General features: G+C 43.2%; 2 protein-coding genes across 2 annotated transcripts; both read right to left on the minus strand.

The window, feature by feature from the left end:
* Positions 1-1,369: 1,369 nt before the first annotated feature.
* On the minus strand, positions 1,370-9,436 carry LOC311001965 (PC-esterase domain-containing protein 1A-like; the record flags this gene model as incomplete). The annotated part of the gene is given in 9 exon segments (XM_083993144.1): positions 1,370-1,375; positions 1,887-2,056; positions 4,105-4,351; positions 5,251-5,401; positions 6,934-6,953; positions 6,956-7,168; positions 7,446-7,525; positions 8,278-8,359; positions 9,344-9,436. Coding segments are annotated over 9 exon segments (1,062 nt in total).
* A 675-nt stretch (positions 9,437-10,111) lies between these two features.
* rpgrip1 (RPGR interacting protein 1) lies at positions 10,112-19,473 on the minus strand (the record flags this gene model as incomplete). The annotated part of the gene is made up of 30 exons (XM_083993145.1): positions 10,112-10,359; positions 10,653-10,780; positions 10,887-10,971; positions 11,068-11,257; positions 11,493-11,587; positions 11,729-11,786; positions 11,923-12,004; positions 12,160-12,356; positions 12,446-12,502; positions 12,745-12,944; positions 13,156-13,271; positions 13,426-13,658; positions 13,998-14,155; positions 14,363-14,708; positions 14,799-14,962; positions 15,148-15,265; positions 15,408-15,587; positions 15,673-15,723; positions 15,820-15,926; positions 16,747-16,967; positions 17,121-17,194; positions 17,275-17,421; positions 17,513-17,536; positions 17,630-17,735; positions 17,926-18,066; positions 18,237-18,339; positions 18,449-18,654; positions 18,842-18,962; positions 19,052-19,105; positions 19,383-19,473. The coding sequence occupies 30 exons, from the start codon at positions 19,471-19,473 to the stop codon at positions 10,112-10,114; spliced, it is 4,101 nt and encodes a 1,366-aa protein (XP_083849271.1).
* Between the last annotated feature and the right edge of the window lie 306 nt (positions 19,474-19,779).

A 19,779-nucleotide genomic window follows, 5' to 3' on the forward strand; every position in this document is an offset into this window, starting at 1 on the left:
TCACAAAGACACTGTCTTCATCTACTGTGACAGTGAAGAGTCCCCGTCATTAGAGTCAAGGAGGGACAACACAACGAGGCCAGTGGCCACACCATCACTTCGGTGGCCGATACATTTAAATGCACAAGTTCCCTCACTTAACTTGCATTAGCATGATAATAACCTAATTAGCCATAGTGCTGAAGCATATTTACAAATATACTTACCATTGTTGAATTTATTTGAGAAGTGTTTTATCTCCTAGAAGAAGCTGCTACGGACTCTAGACTTTTTTTTTTTTTGCTTGTTAGCTTGTTTCTTTTCAAATGTAGCCAACATGAGCCTGGGCCAAGCTCCCAAACCCAAACAATATCCATGCCAACACTCCGGCTCGTTTGTAAAGTTGCTTTTCCAACTCAGTCCGGTTATAAAATATGTTTTTTCCCCCGATTTTTCACTAAAGTAAGAGTTGTAACTTACCACATTCTTCTGCCCAGCCATGGTTTGTTCGACACAGGTTTGTTTCCAGCTCTCCTCTCTCTCCGCCGGCGGGAATTTCGAGCACGTTTTACCGTCTGGCTCCGAGCAACATGGCGGACGACCGCCTTCCTGTGACGTCATATAGACCACACTTGACTTGACTTTTCCTACCCCCCTAAAATAAAAAAAAATCTTTCCATTTCGTATATAAATATACATTGGTTTGACTTTTTTTTTTGTTTATGTTCTTTTGTTTGTTCCTTTGGTGTGTACATAAAATAAAAACATAAATAAATAAAAATCTCCCAAAATTTTCCCCTGGATCACTGTAGTAATTTTATTAATCTCCATCAAGCTAAGCAGCAGTTTTAAATGGCGAAGAATTACATTTTGCTTTTCAGATAACATAGACATGAAGTCGTATTAGGCCAAAATATTGCCAGTCATCAGATGAGGCAGAACTTTATTCAGAGTAGGTTCTTAAACACAACAACACATTTTGCTCTTATGGGGTTAGGATTAAGTATTTGATTGCTCTATTAAGTTAAGAAAGGAACATCCATATTTTCTCATCAGAAAGATATCAGAAAATGATGTTTAATTTGAGGCTATAAACAAGCAAAGAACATCTCGTTCATGCACTCAACACTGTTTCATACAAAACAACGCTCATCTCATGCTTTTTACTTTCAGTAGGAGTCACTGTCCTCATCATAATCCATCGCTTGAACTTCTTTCTTCTCCTCTTGCCCCTCCTCTTCCTTTTCCTTCTCTTCCTCTTCTTCATCTGTCTCATCTTCTTTTTTGGTCTCATCTTCCTGGTGAAACTCCTGGTATATCCCACTCAGAGCTTTTGCTGCTTCTAGAGACACTTTCAGATTTCCTATCACCTCCTTGTCTTCATCCATACTCATGACTGTAGGGACAGAAACGGAAACACAAAAGAAGAAATACGACTGTCAGAAAACTCCATAATTATAGTTATTCAATTAAGTGGCATACAACACACTCAACAAAGTTTTCACTTTTTTGTATGTTCACAAAAAAACACGTGGTCTCCAGCCCGGAGCAAAGGCTTCCTCTGACTTTGCCACGTTCCCCGTCTCCTCCTTTGTCAAGGTAAAAGCTTCTACTGCTATGATGTAACAGGTTAAGGTTTTCCATTCAGAATTTTTCTGTCGTTTTAATAATTAGATATAATTATAAAAAGTAAAATATATATATATAAAAAGAGCATGTGTGCATACCTGGTGTTTCTTAGGCCAAGGAAGAGAAGCAGGGAAGAACGGTGCTGGTTGGTCGTGTTTCCATTCCATGCAACCGCGGACAGGAACAAGTCCACTGCCTCGTCCATTATGTGAGTATTGGTTGACCCTGTGATGGGTGTATGGAGCATAGTTGTATCTGCTGCGTCGGCTCCTCATCACCTGCTGATGGTGAGGAGGTGGAGGGACGGCAGGTCTGTGAGCTCTAGTGTCCTGTTCATGCCACACCTGCTGTGGGTGTTGGTTCTCGAAGCTCAAGTAGTCATGAGAGAGTGTGTCCCTGGAGAACTCCTCCTGGTAGTTGTTGTAGTTTCTCCTGGGCAGCTGCCTCTCTGTGAAATCCAGAGCAGGGTGGAGGGAGAGGGGCAGGGATCAGAGGGGAGTTGTGTCATTATGTCTCATTCTTGTGAACAAAATACCTCTATATTCCTTCATTGATTCAATGACGAGCTGATCACTTTGTTGTGCACAGAGGTCACAGGGACCTCACAAAACATCTTTGGTTCTGAGTGTCATATCTCAAAGCACCTTGGGGAATTTTATTCCTATTTAGCACTAATAATATTCATCTGGGCTCTATGAATGTCCAGGGTTTCCCGCAGCGCTTTCCTGTTAAGGCGGCCGCCTTAACAACAATGAGCTGCCGCCTAAACTATCGTCTTAAAAAAATTAAAATGTAGCGATATTCGCCGGCGCCCCCCGTCGAACGAGCGCCTTCATTCAGAGAAGCGCATGCATAACAGCAGCGCGCGTGGTGAAACTTACGGCGCTCCTTTTCATTCAACTGAGAACAACAACCATGAGCCTAGGTCTGGGGATTTTAATAATATGAAACATTTACTATTCAAGCACTGATGTCAATCACTGTGATTTTCTAAATATTATCATCTGATAAACAACCGCCAGATTATTTGTTGAAACTCACTAATTATTCATGAGGAGCCGACTTTCAGTGATCATGCTGTCCAATGTGATGGACATAGTCTACACAATTCAAATTGTTGTGTTGTGCTACAATTGCATTTTTCAAACAAACACATCCCATCATTTGTTAGCTTTAAGTGGCTCCTGGTTGTTGTCATTGACTCGTCCTATTTTAATGAAATAATCCTGTTGACCACATCACCACCACCTCCTGATGTCTCACCTGCAGGCTTGGTTGCATTCACATGGGCTGGCTGTGGAACAGTATTTTCTGTCAAAGAACAAACTTGTGTTACCTCAAAATCAATAAAATACATTCATTCAAAAACCCTAACACCCAGACCATAGCCGTGTTTCCACTGCAGGAGTTCCTGGTAAAGGGAGGGGGTAGGAACTTCTACAGGAACCGTCCTCTCACTCGGTCCTCTCGGTGGCCGTGTTTCCACTGCAGAGTCGGACCCCGCGGCGACGTCATGAGTTTCGATCGCCGCTTAATCGCTGTGCGACAGTTTCGACCGTGACGTCACCCAGGCAGGTCACAAGAACAACAACAACGGAGAAGGGTGGAAGGAGCTGAGGCGGTAGGCGCGTTTCTGGTTTGTGTGTTTGTGCACATGGCGGTTGATTGTAATCCTGCTTGAGTTTTTTTTTTTTTTTTTACTTTTCACGGCATTGTTTTGTGGCGTGATGGATCCCCAGTGTGTCGAGGTGCGCTGATATTTTCATTTCGCCGCGATGACTCAAACCCCCTCTGAATCTCCTCGGTGCTGTAGACTGCAATCAATGTCTGCACCTCATCGTCGGTCCATTTGTGTACATCTTCCTGCTGTTTTCTTGTTGTTTACAGCGGTGTCTGCTAGGCTAATGCTCCCCCTCTGCTCCCCCTTTTAAAAATGCCGGTTGTTTTGGTGCTTTCTGGTAGCGTCAGAGCCTGCTCTAGCTGTAGCCAATCAGCGCCGGGTTAACCTCGAGCCCCACCCACGAGCTTTTCAGGGCCGAACGGAGTACCTACCCTGGAGTAGGTACTCCGTTGGCCCCCGTAAAAGTTCCTGTAAATGGCCCTGTGGGGGAGGTTCCTGCAGTGGAAACACGCACCAACGGGGCCGGCCCCGTAAAATTACCCCGAAGTTCCTGCAGTGGAAACACGGCTCATGAAGTCTGGGGCGACCCCGTAACTGAGTGACTAGGATGAATACCACACTGACACAAATACTCTTGAGTAACCAGAACCCAGTTCAACTCTGAAGCGGCCAGACTGCTGCATTTCATTCTCCTTCTGTCTCTTTGTCAATCTACACTGTCCTGTTAGATAAAGGCAGAAAAAAGCCAAAAAGAAATAACTCAAACATCATGATAGTTGTCAGAGTCATTTCTAGTTGCCTAACCTACAAGTCCCGTCTCCAAGGGGAAGCATATGGTCTTGTGTGTGTGTGTGTTTGTGTGTGTTTCTCCTCACCAACAGCCTTCAGTGGACAGGGCATGTCGACGCCCCAGGCCTGTGCAACGTGCTGCAACAGCAGGGAGGTGATCTTGCGATGTGCGATGGCGTTCCAGTGGACTCCGTCATTTGTGCGATGGTGCAGGGAGAAGCGGAACCGATAGTGCAGGTCCAGCACGTCCATCCCGTGGATGTCAGCCAAAGTCCCACTGTAGTAGTTCCCTTCTATGACGTCGTACCGCAGCTGGGGAGCCTTGTGCTGGATCTGAGTTGTATCAAATAGAGAGGTCAGAGCATTAAAGAGGAACTATGCAAGTCTGGTCGCTTTTCCTCTGTTTTGCTAACCCTCTGCCTGGCCATGTGTATTTGTAACGAAGCCAGTGAAGTGTTACAACGTGTTTATTTGTGTAGTCTTTACCGTCATAAACAAAAGATTGCGTGTTACGGAACGCGTTTGTGTCGCAGTGAGCAGGGCCAACGTACTGTCATCAACTCTCACTGCATCCGTCCTACTCTCCCCTCTCTGCTGTATTATTTTGTATGCAGGTATTAGATAAGAATACAAACTAGTATTTCCTGTATGAGCGGGTCAATCCCACTGCTCTCAAGGCAGCTGGACACAGGTCAAAGTTCAAAGACAACCTCACATGTATCAGTACAGAACATTTTGGTGGGACATGTACAGCCTGTACAATCATCAGTAAATTCAAATCTTGTAATTTAATAAATCTGTGGGGCGTCACGTGGCGTAGTGGTTAGAGCGGGCGCCCAAGGTATAGGCTGCAGTCAGCCCTGGTTCGAATCCCGCGTCGGGCGCCATTTACTGCATGTCATTCCCCCTCTCTCTGCCTCCCCGTTTCCTGTCTGTCTCAACTGTACTATCCATAAAGGCATAAATGCCCCAAAATATACTTAAAAATAAAATAAAATAAAAAAATAAATCTGTGATGACACTCAACCTGGTGAGGAGTCAAACCTGTTGTCTGTCGTGCTGCTGACAGGACAGCTGGTCTCAGGACAGTGATAATGCTCCGTGTCACCTACCACTACAATTGATGCAGGAACAAATGTTAATTCTAAGAAAGGAGGAGGAACAACTGTGCACCAACCTGACCCAAAACACTTTATGTCTACTTATGACACAGTTTTTTGATGAGCATGTACCTCAGGGACAAGGAACCCTCCTTTGATCCTCTCCCCCAGTGGCATCGTCAGGTTCCAGATCATGAGGGTTTCTTCTGGCAAAACCGATTTAAGCTCATCAAAGAATTTGTCCAGGTTTTGTTTGTAGCCATTGATCCAAGATGAGTTATACCTTTGAATCAGAGAAAAATTAAAATTACTAGGCAGGCACTAAAATTCAAAGTGGGATGTAATCTGAATCATGAACTTGCTCAGCTAGCTCGCCTTCTATGATTTACAAAGTAAGATGCAGTTTTATATCATGCTGTTGTCAGCTTACTAAAACTACTTACTGAAACTTAAATTTACACTTCAGGGATCCACCAATAAATTCTATGAACACTGGCAACCTCTTATATCGCATTTTGAGAATATGAATTGTACATCACTAGATTAAAATACGTACTTTTCTAACTGCTTTATGTGCTCATGCTGATAATGTGATTTTGGATAAATGATTTATAATTCTTTTCTTAAATTTTTTTGTTATTATTATGATTGCTATTATTATTATTATTTTATTTTTATTTTTTGTTTGGTAGTTTTGTTTGTGGGGGAGACATCGGGTGGGATGGGAGGAGGAAAAACCCACTTATGTATTGTTGATTTGTAAGGTGAATTCTCTGAACCAAAGTGGATTAAATACATAATAAAAAAAAAAAAAGATGCAGTTTTATATCATATTGTTGTCAGCTTACTGAAACTAGTTGGTGAACTATGGATATGTAGAGAATATATATTTTATTTCACTGTGACTTATTCTATTGATTTGTATCAACTTCAATGAGGAAAACAGTTGGGAATTGTAGCAGGTCTCCCTGGCCTCACCACTTTGAGTTAGAGTACAGTGGCTGCTTATGCTGTGTCAAATAAATATCAAGATAATCATTGTTAAAGGTACATTGTGTAGGAATTACTCCCATCTAGCGTTGTGGTTGTATATCACAAGCAACTCTATCATATTTTTCATGCTGCATTCACGTGAAATTGGGCAGACGGCAGACAGACAACAGCTGCTGCACGTAACGGCATAAACAAACCTCTATGTAAACAAGTGGTCCGTCAGCACGAGGCAAAACAATACAAGTGACAATATGTTGTCATGGCGATGTCGTATTGTTTACCTGACCCACATTTTACCGGCTTTCTCTCAACCAAAGATATTCAATATACGGAAAGATACTCCATGAGAGGCTGCTCCAATGATAGAAATGGTATACACTTCCTGTCTCTCTAAATGGGCGTAGCCAACCGTCACCCCACCTCGTCTGTGATCATGTGTGGATTTATAAAATTCGTAGGTAGATGAAAGTGAGATGTTTATATTTTCTTATGATAACATGAAATATTTACACTACTAACAGTCAGATTTAGCATGACAAAAATAATTTAAATCATTTTCATGGGAGTTTGCGGTCGTTTGTTTGACGTTGCCTAGGAGATCTGTGCCAAATCTCATGAGAGTGTGTCGTAGAGACAGAGACAGGTCTTGAACAAAGTTTCAGTTTGTTGATGGGGCGATACCTGATTGATGAAAAACATACTTTTGAACAAAATAATCGATGTTGTGAATAGATAACAGGAGAAGTTACACAATGTCCCTTTAACACAATGTCAAATACATTTCAAGAAACACCATTAATGGCTGTCGTGTTGTTTAACCACCTGGAGATATCCCACACACACACGAATTGGCAATGACAACGTCTGGTTTCAGTCCATGGCGGAAGTCTTCAATGATGCTCCTCATATATATAGAGAAAACTCTCGTAATAAAATAAAAGCGGACCAGGTGATGGGCTGACTGGTACTGTCGGACTTCTGTGTACTGCGTGCCGTTGTGCAGGGTGTTTAGGCAGCCTCCCTCCACCAGACAGTCCTGCTCAAAACTCATCTCCCCCTGAAAAACACAACAATATGTTTCAGTGGAGATGGTAGAACCAAAAAAGAAAGAGGACACACAAGCCATCTGTTCAGAAAAGAAAGAAACCAGAATTTTTTTTTTTACTGAAATGAATGGCCAAGAACAAGGATGGGAAAAGGAGGGACAAAGTTACAATCTTTAAAAAAAAAAAAAAAAATACAATTTCAAATGATGTTGCCATACTGGGCTCTTCACAATTAGATTGAAATGGTGACAACAGTTAACAAAAACATTCATGTCATGATCTACTTGCCTTTGTTTTCAGTTGTTTTAGGGACAGATATTTCTCCTTCTGGAGGAGGAGGACAAGGTCCTTGTAGACTGACCGCTGGACTGAGGAGGAGACACACAGAGACCCATGTTCACAGCCAAGAAGTCACAAGACTTGCACAGACTCTATTCAAGCTCACTATACAACACTAAATTAAAGCAGAAGTGAGCGATCCGGTCGTTTTGGCTAATGCTGCGTTCCAGGCAGGCTTTTGAAACCGTAAATTACAGCTTCATGTCACAACTTAAGACCTTGTAGCGTTCCAGGCAACCCACTCATGTTTCTCCGACCTGTTTTACCTGTGAAAGTCACTATAACGGCCACTCGTAACTTCCAACCCGTGAACTCGTACCAGATCGAACTGGTACAACTTCACAGGTCGGAAAAACACAAGTTACGGGCTGCCTTGAACGCACCATAACAGTCCTCGTCCCTACGTCACCACATTCACGGCGTCCCCTTGGCTGCACACACAGCCCTGCATGCCGTTCTCTCTCCTCATTGGATAAAAACTGTAGGATACAAGAAATGTTTTCTCCTCGGCTCAGAGCAGAGCAGAGTGACTGACAGACCCGTGTTTCAGTCCAAACACTCTTTGTAAGTGATTGCTGTCGGAAGATATAACTATTTAAGACTTATATTAACACAAATATATCAGTTACTTCTGCTTTAATAACTAAATGCACACTTTAACACTAAACTGCCCATTAATTTCAGAGAAAGAGGAACCATTTACAAACTTTTCTCTGTATACCTGTTCAAATACTGTGCTGGTGTAAATGACAAGGTGTTTGTCAACTGTGACTTAACTTACTTGAGTCTCCCAGCACCACGACAAACTTGTTGTGGAGCAGCTTCTGGGCCTGCTGCTGGCTGACACACCGCATCGTCTCCCTCTGTTAATCACAAAGACACTGTCTTCATCTACTGTGACAGTGAAGAGTCCCCGTCATTAGAGTCAAGGAGGGACAACACAACGAGGCCAGTGGCCACACCATCACTTCGGTGGCCGATACATTTAAATGCACAAGTTCCCTCACTTAAAGCAGAAGTAAGTGATATATTTGTGTTAATATAAGTCTTAAATAGTTATATCTTCCGACAGCAATCACTTACATCGAGTGTTTGGACTGAAACACGGGTCTGTCAGTCCCTCTGCTCTGAGCTGAGGAGAAAACATTTATCGTATCCTACAGTTTTTATCCAATGAGGAGAGAGAACAGCATGCAGGGCTGTGTGTGCAGCCAAGGGACGCCGTGAATGTGGCGACGTAGGGACGAGGACTGTTATGGTGCGTTCAAGGAAACTCGTATTTTTCCGACCGTGAAGTGGTACCAGTTTGATCTGGTACGAGTTCACCGGTCGGAATTTACGAGTGGCCGTTATAGTGACTTTCACCGGTAAAACAGGTCGGAAAAACACGAGTGGGTTGCCTGGAACGCTACAAAGTCGTAAGTTGTGACTTGAAGCTGTAATTTACGATTTCAAAAGCCTGCCTGGAACGCAGCATTAGCGAAAACGACCGGACCACTCACTTCTGCTTTAACTTTCATTAGCATGATAATAACCTAATTAGCCATAGTGCTGAAGCATATTTACAAATATACTTACCATTGTTGAATTTATTTGAGAAGTGTTTTATCTCCTAGAAGAAGCTGCTATGGACTCTAGACTTTTTTTTCCCGCTTGTTAGCTTGTTTCTTCAAATGTAACGCTAGCTAACATGAGCCTGGGCCAAGCTCCCAAACCCAAACAATATCCATGTAAAGTTGCTTTTCCAACTCAGTCCGGTTATAAACTATGTTTTTTCCGATTTTCACTCAAGTAAGAGTTGTAACCTCCTAATCCTAATCTTTTTACAGTCTATGGTTGTAATTTACCACATTCTTCTGCCCAGCCATGGTTTGTTTCCAGCTCTCCTCTCTCTCCGCCGGCGGGAATTTCGAGCACGTTCGTCTGGCTCCGAGCAACATGGCGGACGACCGCCTTCCTGTGACGTCATATAGACCACACTTGACTTGACTTTTCCTACCCCCGTAAAATTAAAATTTTCTTTTCATTTCATATATAAATATATATTGGTTTGACTTTTGTTTGTTTGTTCCTTTGGTGTGTACATAAAATAAAAACATAAATAGATAAATAAAAATCTCCCTAAATTTTCCCCTGGATCACTGTTTAATTTGATTAATCTCCACCAAGCTAAGCAGCAGTCTTAAATGGCTAAGGATTACATTTTGCTTTTCAGATAATATAGACATGAAGTCGTATTAGGCCAAAATATTGCCAGTCATCAGACGGGGCAGAACTTTATTCAGATAGGTTCTTAAACTCAATAACACATTTTGCTCTTATGGGGTTAGGATTAAATATTTGATTGCTCTATTAAGTTACGAAACGAACATCCATATCTCCTCATCAGAAAGATATTGTCAAGATGATAAGTATGTAAAGGAAGTTTGAGAGATGGAAAGAACTGGACACCAAATTAAAAAAAAAGAAAAAGAAAATAAATGTTAAAAGAACAATATCCCAGTTGCTTTCAGAAAATGATGTTTAATTTGAGGCTATAAACAAGGAAAAGAACATCTTCATGCACTCAACACTGTTTCATACAAAACACAACGCTAATCTCATGCTTTTTACTTTCAGTAGGAGTCACTGTCCTCATCATAATCCATCGCTTGAACTTTTTTCTTCTCCTCCTCTTGCCCCTCCTCTTCCTTTTCCTTCTCTTCCTCTTCCTCTTCTTCCTCCTCCTCTTCATCTGTCTCATCTTCTTTTTTGGTCTCATCTTCCTGGTGAAACTCCTGGTATATCCCACTCAGAGCTTTTGCTGCTTCAAGAGACACTTTCAGATTTCCTATCACCTCCTTGTCTTCATCCATACTCATGACTGTAGGGACAGAAACAAGAAATACGACTGTCAGAAAACTCCATAATTATAGTTATTCAATTAAGTGGCATACAACACACTCAACATAGTTTTCACTTTTTTGTATGATCACAAAAAACTTGTTTCAGTGACAGGTGTATTGTATCAAAAATAATAACTAGAGATTAAAAAAGTCCACCTGATGAGGGACTGAGGAGTGAAACATAAAATGATAGACAGTGTGCGGGATTTCCTTTTGTTCACCACATATTTAGCAAAAAAGACAAAAGATATCACCCACTGCTGATACCTACTGTCAATCTGTCGCTCAGTAACATCATTTCCTGTAAGCAGCAGTTCTTTTAGGTCCAGAAAGGCGTGTCCAACATCCACACACTCTTCATCATCGTCCATCGGCTCACTGACCACTGTGAACTTTAACCTGCCATGACACACATACATGCATCTGACTTTGTGGTCTGGGTCTATAGAGCTAAAGAAGAGAAACATAATGAGCAAAGTTACAACAACAAATGATACAGTATTACCTGCCCTGGTTGGGGTCACTGCCCTCCAGCATGGTGTACAGATACTGTCTGAGCGAAGCCGACCGTGAGCCATCCACATAGATCACTGAGGGACACAAGAGAGACATTTGGTTTTGCATGAAGCAGCTATGACAAGTGAACAATAGAAACCTTGCCACATCACCACATCATCACCTCTCACCTCGTGTGAAGTTGTAGTGAATCTCCTCCCCCTCTGTGGGTTTGCGGAGAGACATGGGTGTTTCTGTCGTCTCCATGGGGATGCCCAGCAGCCGATATTCCACGAAAACACGCTGCACTGACTCATCCAACGCCACATGTGAGGATGGCTCAAGCGTCAGGGACAGAATCTCAACTCTCAGCTTGTCTCCCTGAAACACAATAATAGACGAGACACACACACACACACACACACACACACACACACACACACACACACACACACACACACACACACACACACACATTTGACTTACATATCACGCATCTATTTATACAATAACATTCATTTCAAATGAAAGGACATACAGATGACAAAATAATGCTCTCTCTTTTGTCCTTTCTTAATACATTCTGTCACAGTGTTTGTCGCTCTGTTATTTGTACCTTTCTCATTTTTCGTTTACGTGGAATGACGATTATGTCACTTTGTGCTGAACTTGACTCTGACGACTCGGGGGCTTCACTATCTCCTGCAGCAGCTGTATGGAGAAAAAAGCCATGAGACCAGATTCATTTCATTTTTTTTGCTTATTTACACAGCAGCAGAGTGAGGGTTCAAATTACTGAGAGAAACCTAAGGCAGGTGTTTATCAGCCTATTGTGTATATGTGAATAGTTACCACTCTCACTCTTCCCCTCCTCTTCATCCTCCGACACCTGATCCACAGAGAGAAGGTCCTGAGAAGGAGAGATGTGATATGAGCCCACACACATGCCAGTTTTCAAGTGGCGTCTAATTCCTTCCTTCTTCTCCTTCCACATCACAGCTTTAACTGATACTTATTGTTGGAGAAAATGTCTCGGTAACTCCTACCTGAGTCTTAGCATCGCTGGCAGAACTTCTCCTGGACAGTGTAGCTGGTGATCGTCTGGGAGAAGTTCCCTCTGATGATCTTCTACAAGATTACATGTGTTTTCATTGTATTTACAAAAGTTTTAGTTACAAAAGTTATTTTCACTTCCACCTCTCAACACAATAATGAAACACTCTTACAGCCTTAAGAACATCAGTGATGATAATAACAAGATAACGGACTCATGAACAACTTACTTGCTAGTTGGTAAACGAGAGGGTGTGTCCCGTCTTGGATCAGATGTCTGATGGGATGTGCCGGGGTGAAGCTCTGGTGACCTCTTCGTGGATCTCTTCCTGGTTGTGGACTGATGAGAGGACACCGGTTTCACAGAGGTGGTTTGTTCTTGTCGTGTGGTCTGTGAGCTTTTCTGTTTGCCAGGTGGAGGCTGAGGCTGTGGAGAGATGAATACACCGGTAAACAGAACAATCATGAAAAGTTCAGCTGGGGTACAGAATACTTTTGTAGGGGCTTAAGCCTTACCCAGGCTTTTGTCTCTTTCTGCGCCGCTTTGGTTTCTCTTGGCTCAAGTAGCTGAGTCTGTGGCAAAGGAAGACAAAAAAAAAAATCAAACCAGAGATCAGGGTGTTTGTTTGAACACACACAAGAGCTTTTCAACCACTGGTCCCATGACATAATGCAGATAAATGAATATATAGGCGGTTAGAGGTTTTCATTGTTTTTGATAACTTCATACTTTCATCAGACAAATGGATGTAAAATTAAAATATATGCACAGCTCCTGTGAGCATTGTTTTCAATGGAGCAGAATTACAAATGACCTTCACTCTGGGCTTGGCTATGGGCCTCTGTGACACCCCGGCCTCTTCTCTGCCCCTGTCCTCAGTCTCACTGCTTTCCATTGGTCCTCTCTGTCTACCCAGCAAGTCATCCCCTGGTGGCTGGAAGGGGTACTTCCACTTTATGAGGACCCTGACCATGCCGCGTGGTCCGCCGGCTGCATCCCGCAGAACATAATCACCTGGCAGGACAGAGAGAGACATTTCCAAACCATTGAGTGGCTGATTTCAGACCAGCTTACTGACAAGGATCATTTTGCCCTTTTGTCTGAAATTCTAATTAATGAATGTGAAAACAACATGCTGGTTTCTACCTTCATCTAACTTGACAGCAGTAAAAGAGATGAACGCTGCATTCATTGACTGTATTTCATCTGCTTTTCTCTGTCTCACCTCTGATGTCCCTGCCTGTAGCCAGGGCTCGCAGAGGTATGGGGGTCTTGGCCAGATAGGATGGTGGTATCTGGTCATCGCTGTCATCAAACACATACAGCCAGAGACTACTAGACCTAGGTAAAGATGAATGGTTTTAGTATTTTGCAAAAACAGGGATTCTATAGCTTTATGACAATTATTAACAACATCGGACATACGAATACAATAATATATTCTATATATTTTATGTAATAATGGTCAACTTCAACTCAAAAACATACACCATACCTCAAGTAATGCAACACATCAGCTGTTACTGCTAGTGGGTAGCTGGTGGTGTCATTGAACATTGGGTCGGCGCTGCACTGCACTGTTTGAGAGACGTGAGGCGGCAGGTCGTAGAACCGGTAGGTCAGGTAGGCGTCAGGAAGTAGTCCAGGCCAGCGAGCATTAAGGCCCACGCAGCGCTCCAACATGACCGCCAGCTCATTAGGGATCCCCTGACCATAGTCATGTAACTCCTGTTATAATCACACAAAAAAGGTCATAAACACAGGTCCTATACAGGCTTAGAAGCAGAACATTATAGTTTAAAGGACGATGTCACCAAAATTACACAAGACATGTTTCATTGCCAACCCGGAGAGGTATCTTTTCTACTCCAGTATAGTTCAACTCAAATCAGTTCTACTTTTTTCCCTAGAGGCAACTGTACACAGCAGCAAGACTTGTTCAATTCAGTGTCACACACTGTGGGAAACATTATCAAAACCATTTGTACTGCAAGATTCCAGAAAGACACGTAAATTAAAAAAAAAAAAAAAAGTATTTTGTTTAGAACTTGTTTTTCTCCATCTTACCTCGTTTCTCTCTTGCCAGCCATAAGAGATCTGCACAGGACTCCTCAGTGTCACTATTGTCCTGCCAGTTGGTTTCTCTACCACAGTGTCCATGGGCTCAGCTGGAGGGAAGAGGCGCACCCAGAAATCCACAACACCGATCATTTCAGCTTCCCGGCCTTAGAGAGAAACACAGGAAGTCAGAATGTTTCTGACATGAGTTGAGGCATTTATTTTTCAAACCAAATGGAGATTACCAAAGACAGTTAATGAGCAGGCTTTTAAGGTATATAAATATTTTCATTCTGCAAACATGTTAACAGACTGTACAAAGGGGAGGAAGCATCAACGTCTTTATTACTGTTTAGATATGTGAAAGGACTGACCCGTGATACTGACACGTCCACTGATACGCTCCCCTCTCTTCTCCATGGCACCCATGAGAGACATTTGTCCACTTCCATGTGTCACAAATCTGACCCCTCCTACCGCCTGGTGGAGCTCCACTCTGACCCTTGACCCCTGACCTCCCAGCTTGCCCAGATCACGGGCTGTTAGAGCATAGCGGGATGTGAAGCCGTAGTTGGGCTGACTGCCTGAAACAAGAGGAGTGGAGTGCACCTCGAAGTCCAGGAGGCCATAGGTGCAGAAGGTCACTATGTCCTCCCCGTGGGACACTCCTGCACGGATCCTGCCCATAATCCGCAGCCCTGCTGGAGTGAAGGCGGCAGCCTGCAGGAGCATGAACAGCAGATATCAGAGACTTCCATGGAATTATTCAGGATAAATACACTAGTTCAGGTACAAGGTCTGAGTTTTCACCTTCAGGTGGATCTCCAGCAGGGACTCGCCAGCTCTCAGCTGAGAAAAAGACGTGTCGTCTTCAATGGGCTGCGCCACCTCCTGCTCACCTGCTGGCCAGGTGTACTGTATTGGTATGGTCCGTTTGTAGTTCCTGGGGCTGTATGCTAACTCCTTCAACTGGGCTTTTGAGTACAAAGACATAAAGGTCTGAGATTCTGGAGGAGGAGCTTTTTCAATAAAGCTAACCATCCACTAGTGATCGAAACAAACTGTAAACAAACTTCCTGTACACCAACCACTGAATAACATCACAACAATTAATTCTGGACTTTCCTCTTGATAATGACTTTGCTGTTACTGCTCATACCTTGCAAAGTGTTGATCTGAAGAGCTCTTTTCGATAAAAGTTTGTCTTTCTCTGCCACCCTCCTCCTGCTCTCCTCCCTCTCTCTCTCCATCCTCTGACTGACAGTGTTCAACTCTTCCTTGAGGTTAAAATGGGGGAGAGAAAAAACAGACAGTGCAGCCTCTAAGTCAGTATTGTCAGGGCTTGATAAAATATTTTATACCATATGATAAATAAGGTAAAATTCCGTTTCTTTCAACTCAGTTGATCAGTCTGTGTACCTGCAGGTCTTTAGTGATGCGGTGCTCCAGCATTAGAAGGTTTCTGGTTTTCTGTAACTCCAGCACCGTCTCAGCAAGTGATGCCTGGATGCTGACCAGATCACGGGGCACATCCTCCATCTTGCCATCAGCCCATTGGAAGGGCAGACCCCCCCTGCTCTCCTGCTGTATCCTAAATGCCTGTAGTTGAAGTGAGAGCATGACACAAGGCTGAAAAGCAACTGATTTGGCTTTTTAGAGCAGTGAGCATCAAGAGAGTACCAACCTTGATCTGCATGAGAGTGTCACTGAGATCCTCAACACTCATGTCAAACTCCTAGAAGAGAGGGAATGGAGAAGATGAAAACTGTGTCAGGATATGCACCTAAGACAGGATAAGACACATAAAACACAGACATTCTTCATCCCTAACCTTGGTGACAGAGTCCAGTCTGTCCTGCAGAGCAGAGACCTGCTCTCTGTACTGGAGAACCTCTCGTTCTAGATGCTCTCGTTTGTCTTTCCCTGTCACAGAAAACTCTAAAGGAAAAAACACAGGACATAAAAAATGAGTGACAATTTAGTTTGAATTGAGGGATTCTATTTACTTCTGGAGCAGAGGACAGGTCTATGGTAATGTCATCTTTGACAACATAGTGAATCTTCATTGATTATTTCCAGATCAATTTGTTTCAAGTTGTGTAAGGGAAGGACACTTAGGTCTGTGTCTGTGTCTCCCAAATGCCTATTCTGGCGAACTGGTGCTACGATGAGGTTGTATTAAAGTAAAGTAACTGTAAAACTTTTTTGACTCCAACAGCCACTAAATGTATCAATGAAAATTAATGATTAACCAGCAACCAGCAAAATACATAAAGTCTGAAATCAATCTTTGTTTCACATGTAGGGACCTTTTGACCTTTACGGGGTATTCCATACCATAATAGCAGGGAGTGAGTGGAAGTATCCCTTTCTACCAAGATTCAGAAATATCATTATGTAAGTTAATCCTAGTGTGTTTTACCACTCAGACCCTTGTACTTCTTACACTGAGACCAGTACAATGATACCAAACATGAACACACTGACATCTCCTGTCTAACAAATACATCTCAGATTTCAAGTGGAGTCACGTGTGTTGTTTGAGCCTATGCACACAAGAGGTGAACACTGCAGGGTGATGGGACAGAGTGACCAAATGATCAAGCTCAGTCAGAGGGTGCCTGATTCATACACATGACAAAATGCCCAGTAGCTACATATAGAGAGGCTCCTTCCAGTGGGAAACTTTGTTCAAGGTGTGAGATAAGTTGTCTCTGTAGTTGGAGTGAATGTAGTGCCAACATGATGTGACTCCTACCTCTTTCTCGGTCTCTCTGCTCCTCTAATATCTGCTTCTCGTGTCTCAGTTTCTCTCTGTCCAGCTCCAGTCTGCCTCTCTGCTCCCTCTCTACTTTCAGTATGTCCTGCAGTCTCTGGACATCCAGCCTGCCTTCGCGTGTCCCCACGTCCTCACTCCTGTGGACCACTTCCCTATGTCTCTCTACGTGGCCATCATGGTCACTTTGAGCAGATAAAGTACTAGAACAGAGAACAGGCAGCTGTAAACCAACATGATAACAACATGCAGCTTTAATTCTGGTTTCCAGAAAAGCAAAGGTTTCATCAGTGTAGCCTCTTGATTTATGTATCCCATTACATCAGATTGCTTTGCAAGAGGACCTTAACTCTTACCGTTCTAGCAGGGTGTCATAGTTTTCTTTTATCAGATCTCTCTCTCCCTCCAGGTCTGATATCCTCTCCTGTAGCTGAAACATAAATAAGATAAATCAACATTGATATTAATATCTATCTGCATGTGCTGTCTTGTCTCTTTGTTGGAGTTTACCTTGTGCAGGTTCTGTAGAGACAGCGTAGCAGAGGTGAGTTGTCCCTCCAGTCCCAGCGCTCTCTGTCTCTCCTGCTTCAGCTGTTCAGTCAGCTCCTCCACTTTCTCCAGCAGAGCTCCCTGGCTTTCCCTCAGTGACCTCTGACTCTGGGATGGAAACATTACTCATGCATAAGACCAACTTATCCACACATATAGTACCATATCCATCGATCGCTGTTTGTGCCAAGGTTTTTACCTCTTCCAGCTGACTCTCATACACCTGTAAAGAGAAAGAGAGAAAGACAGAAACTAGATCAGTGAGAGAAGACTAAGCTCTTAATGTGCAGGACACATGGCTGACAGTTACTCTTACTTCTTGCAGGTCCTTGAACTTCTGCTGTGTGGCTCTCAGGGCAGTGCTCTTGTCTGAAAGCTGCTTTTGTAAACGAATCAGATCCACATTCTCTCTGATAGTTATCCTGACAGGAAAAATGAGAATTCAATATTTCAATTGTTGCAGTTGGTGGGAATGAAGTTGAGAAAGTGCTACTTTAGTAATATTTCACTACTTGTGTACATCAAGTTTTAACAATTTACTTAAGACAACTAGAGTAACATGAGCAGAAGTATTAGTAATAGTAGTGTCAGTATTATTTCTGCGTTATCCACCTGTGTCTGTCAGCCTGATGCTTCTTCATCTCTCTCATGGTTCCCTCCATCTCCTTCTCTTTCTCTCTCAGTGTGTCTCGGAGGCTCTGGGTTGTCAGCTCCAGCTCTGTCACCCTCACCTGCTCTGTCAGACTGGACCTGCTGGTGTGGAAGAGGTGGACATGTCATGGAGGAGGTAGTGTAAAGGGTTTATCATTCTCTGTTTTTTCCTGGTACTGAGTGGAAAGGAGCTGATGAGTGTGTAATCTGAGGTAAACAGTCTGAGGCTTTGCAGGACAGTGGCGAAATGAGAAATTGCATGAGACACTTACAGTCTCTCCATCTCTGCCCTGCTGTCTTCCATCATGGGGCCGTAGCGGGGCGGGGCTGTCTGGGCTGCCCTCCTGACTGCACCCTCCATTTCCATACTTTTACCTGTCCAGAAGAAGAACAAGGAGCAGAGAGGGATGAAAGGTAGAGATGGAGGATAAAACTCTGGTCACATTTGCCTCCTTTATGCTAGATGTTTTCACAACACACACACCTTTGCTGAACCTGTATGTCGTGCGTCCACCTAGGTCTAAAATGTGCTGCTTGGCCAGGCTGAGTTTGTTCTGCAGCACCCCTTTCTGGCTCTCCAGCATAGCCACACACGCTTCCAGCTCCTGTATGGTGTCCTCCATGTCCCTATCCTTCACACCACTGCAACCAGGACGGGCCTGACGGAGACGCGTCAGTCTGGTGGACATCCTGGGACAAGGAGCAGTTGTTAAATCAACCTCACTGGGACCTTTGTCTTTATCATGCATGACTTTGAATCACACAAAATGAGCATCACTGGAAAATGAGATGGCATGGATATGCTCTTGTTGGCCAAAGTGTCTGGTGATGGATACAGTATGTTTTCTATGACAGTGTTTCTGTGTTTCTGTGTTACCTGCGTAACCTATGCTCCTGTGTGCGTGTGTGTTGCCTTAGCACACTGTTCTCCTCCTGCAGTCGCAGACACAGGTCCTCAAGCTGCTCTCTGGGAAACCTAAAGAGGCGCTGAGGGTCGACTGGAGAGAGAGGTACAGAAAAACCTTTCTTTTCTTGTACATTTTATGCAAAAGCTGTTGACAGCAGTAGTTTTGTAAAGTGGTTTTACCCTTAGTCCTCATGACATGATGCTTCTTCCATGGCTTCACATCACGTAGAGTATCTGGGAATAAACAGCGGGAGGGCAACATTTACAAAAATCATATTAACAGATACTTAAATCCATTATTCTTGAAGATCTACAAAATATACAATGGGGGCGGGACTAGATAAGCTTTTGCTTCTCCCACTTTCCCTTTCGGCCATGTGTATTGTATTATTTGAACTAAGATGAAGTGTGATGATGATTATTTAAATTGACATGCCCGAAATAAACAAATTGATTGATTGATTGAATATACATATACACATGCAACACACCACTGCACACACACACACACCTTTGGTAGTTGGCATAAGTACCCCCTTCACCAGTCCCACATCTCTGACTGGGAGATCTCCAGCCGTCTCATCCACGACTGGCGACATCATACTGCTTCACTTCGACTCAGCCAATCAGAGAGCTCCAGTCTTCGAAAAGCCACAACAACAAACCTGTCACACTGATATCGATCGCTGGTTCCCTGGCCTGCACCAGGTGAAGTGACAGACTGGGATGTGGATGTTTTTTTCACTCAATATTCTGATAATTGAAGCAGTTACCAGAAAAAAAAGATCATTCATTACACATTATTCAAGAGCCCTGCAATGTTAGTGATTTGTGGTTGTTAACATTATGTTACATTTATTCTATATTCCAAAACTATAAGCTGCTGGCAGGAATGCTTTCCAAAACAC

This window comes from Trachurus trachurus (genome assembly GCF_905171665.1).
Source record: "Trachurus trachurus genome assembly, chromosome: 18".
In the NCBI taxonomy this organism is placed as follows: domain Eukaryota; kingdom Metazoa; phylum Chordata; class Actinopteri; order Carangiformes; family Carangidae; genus Trachurus; species Trachurus trachurus.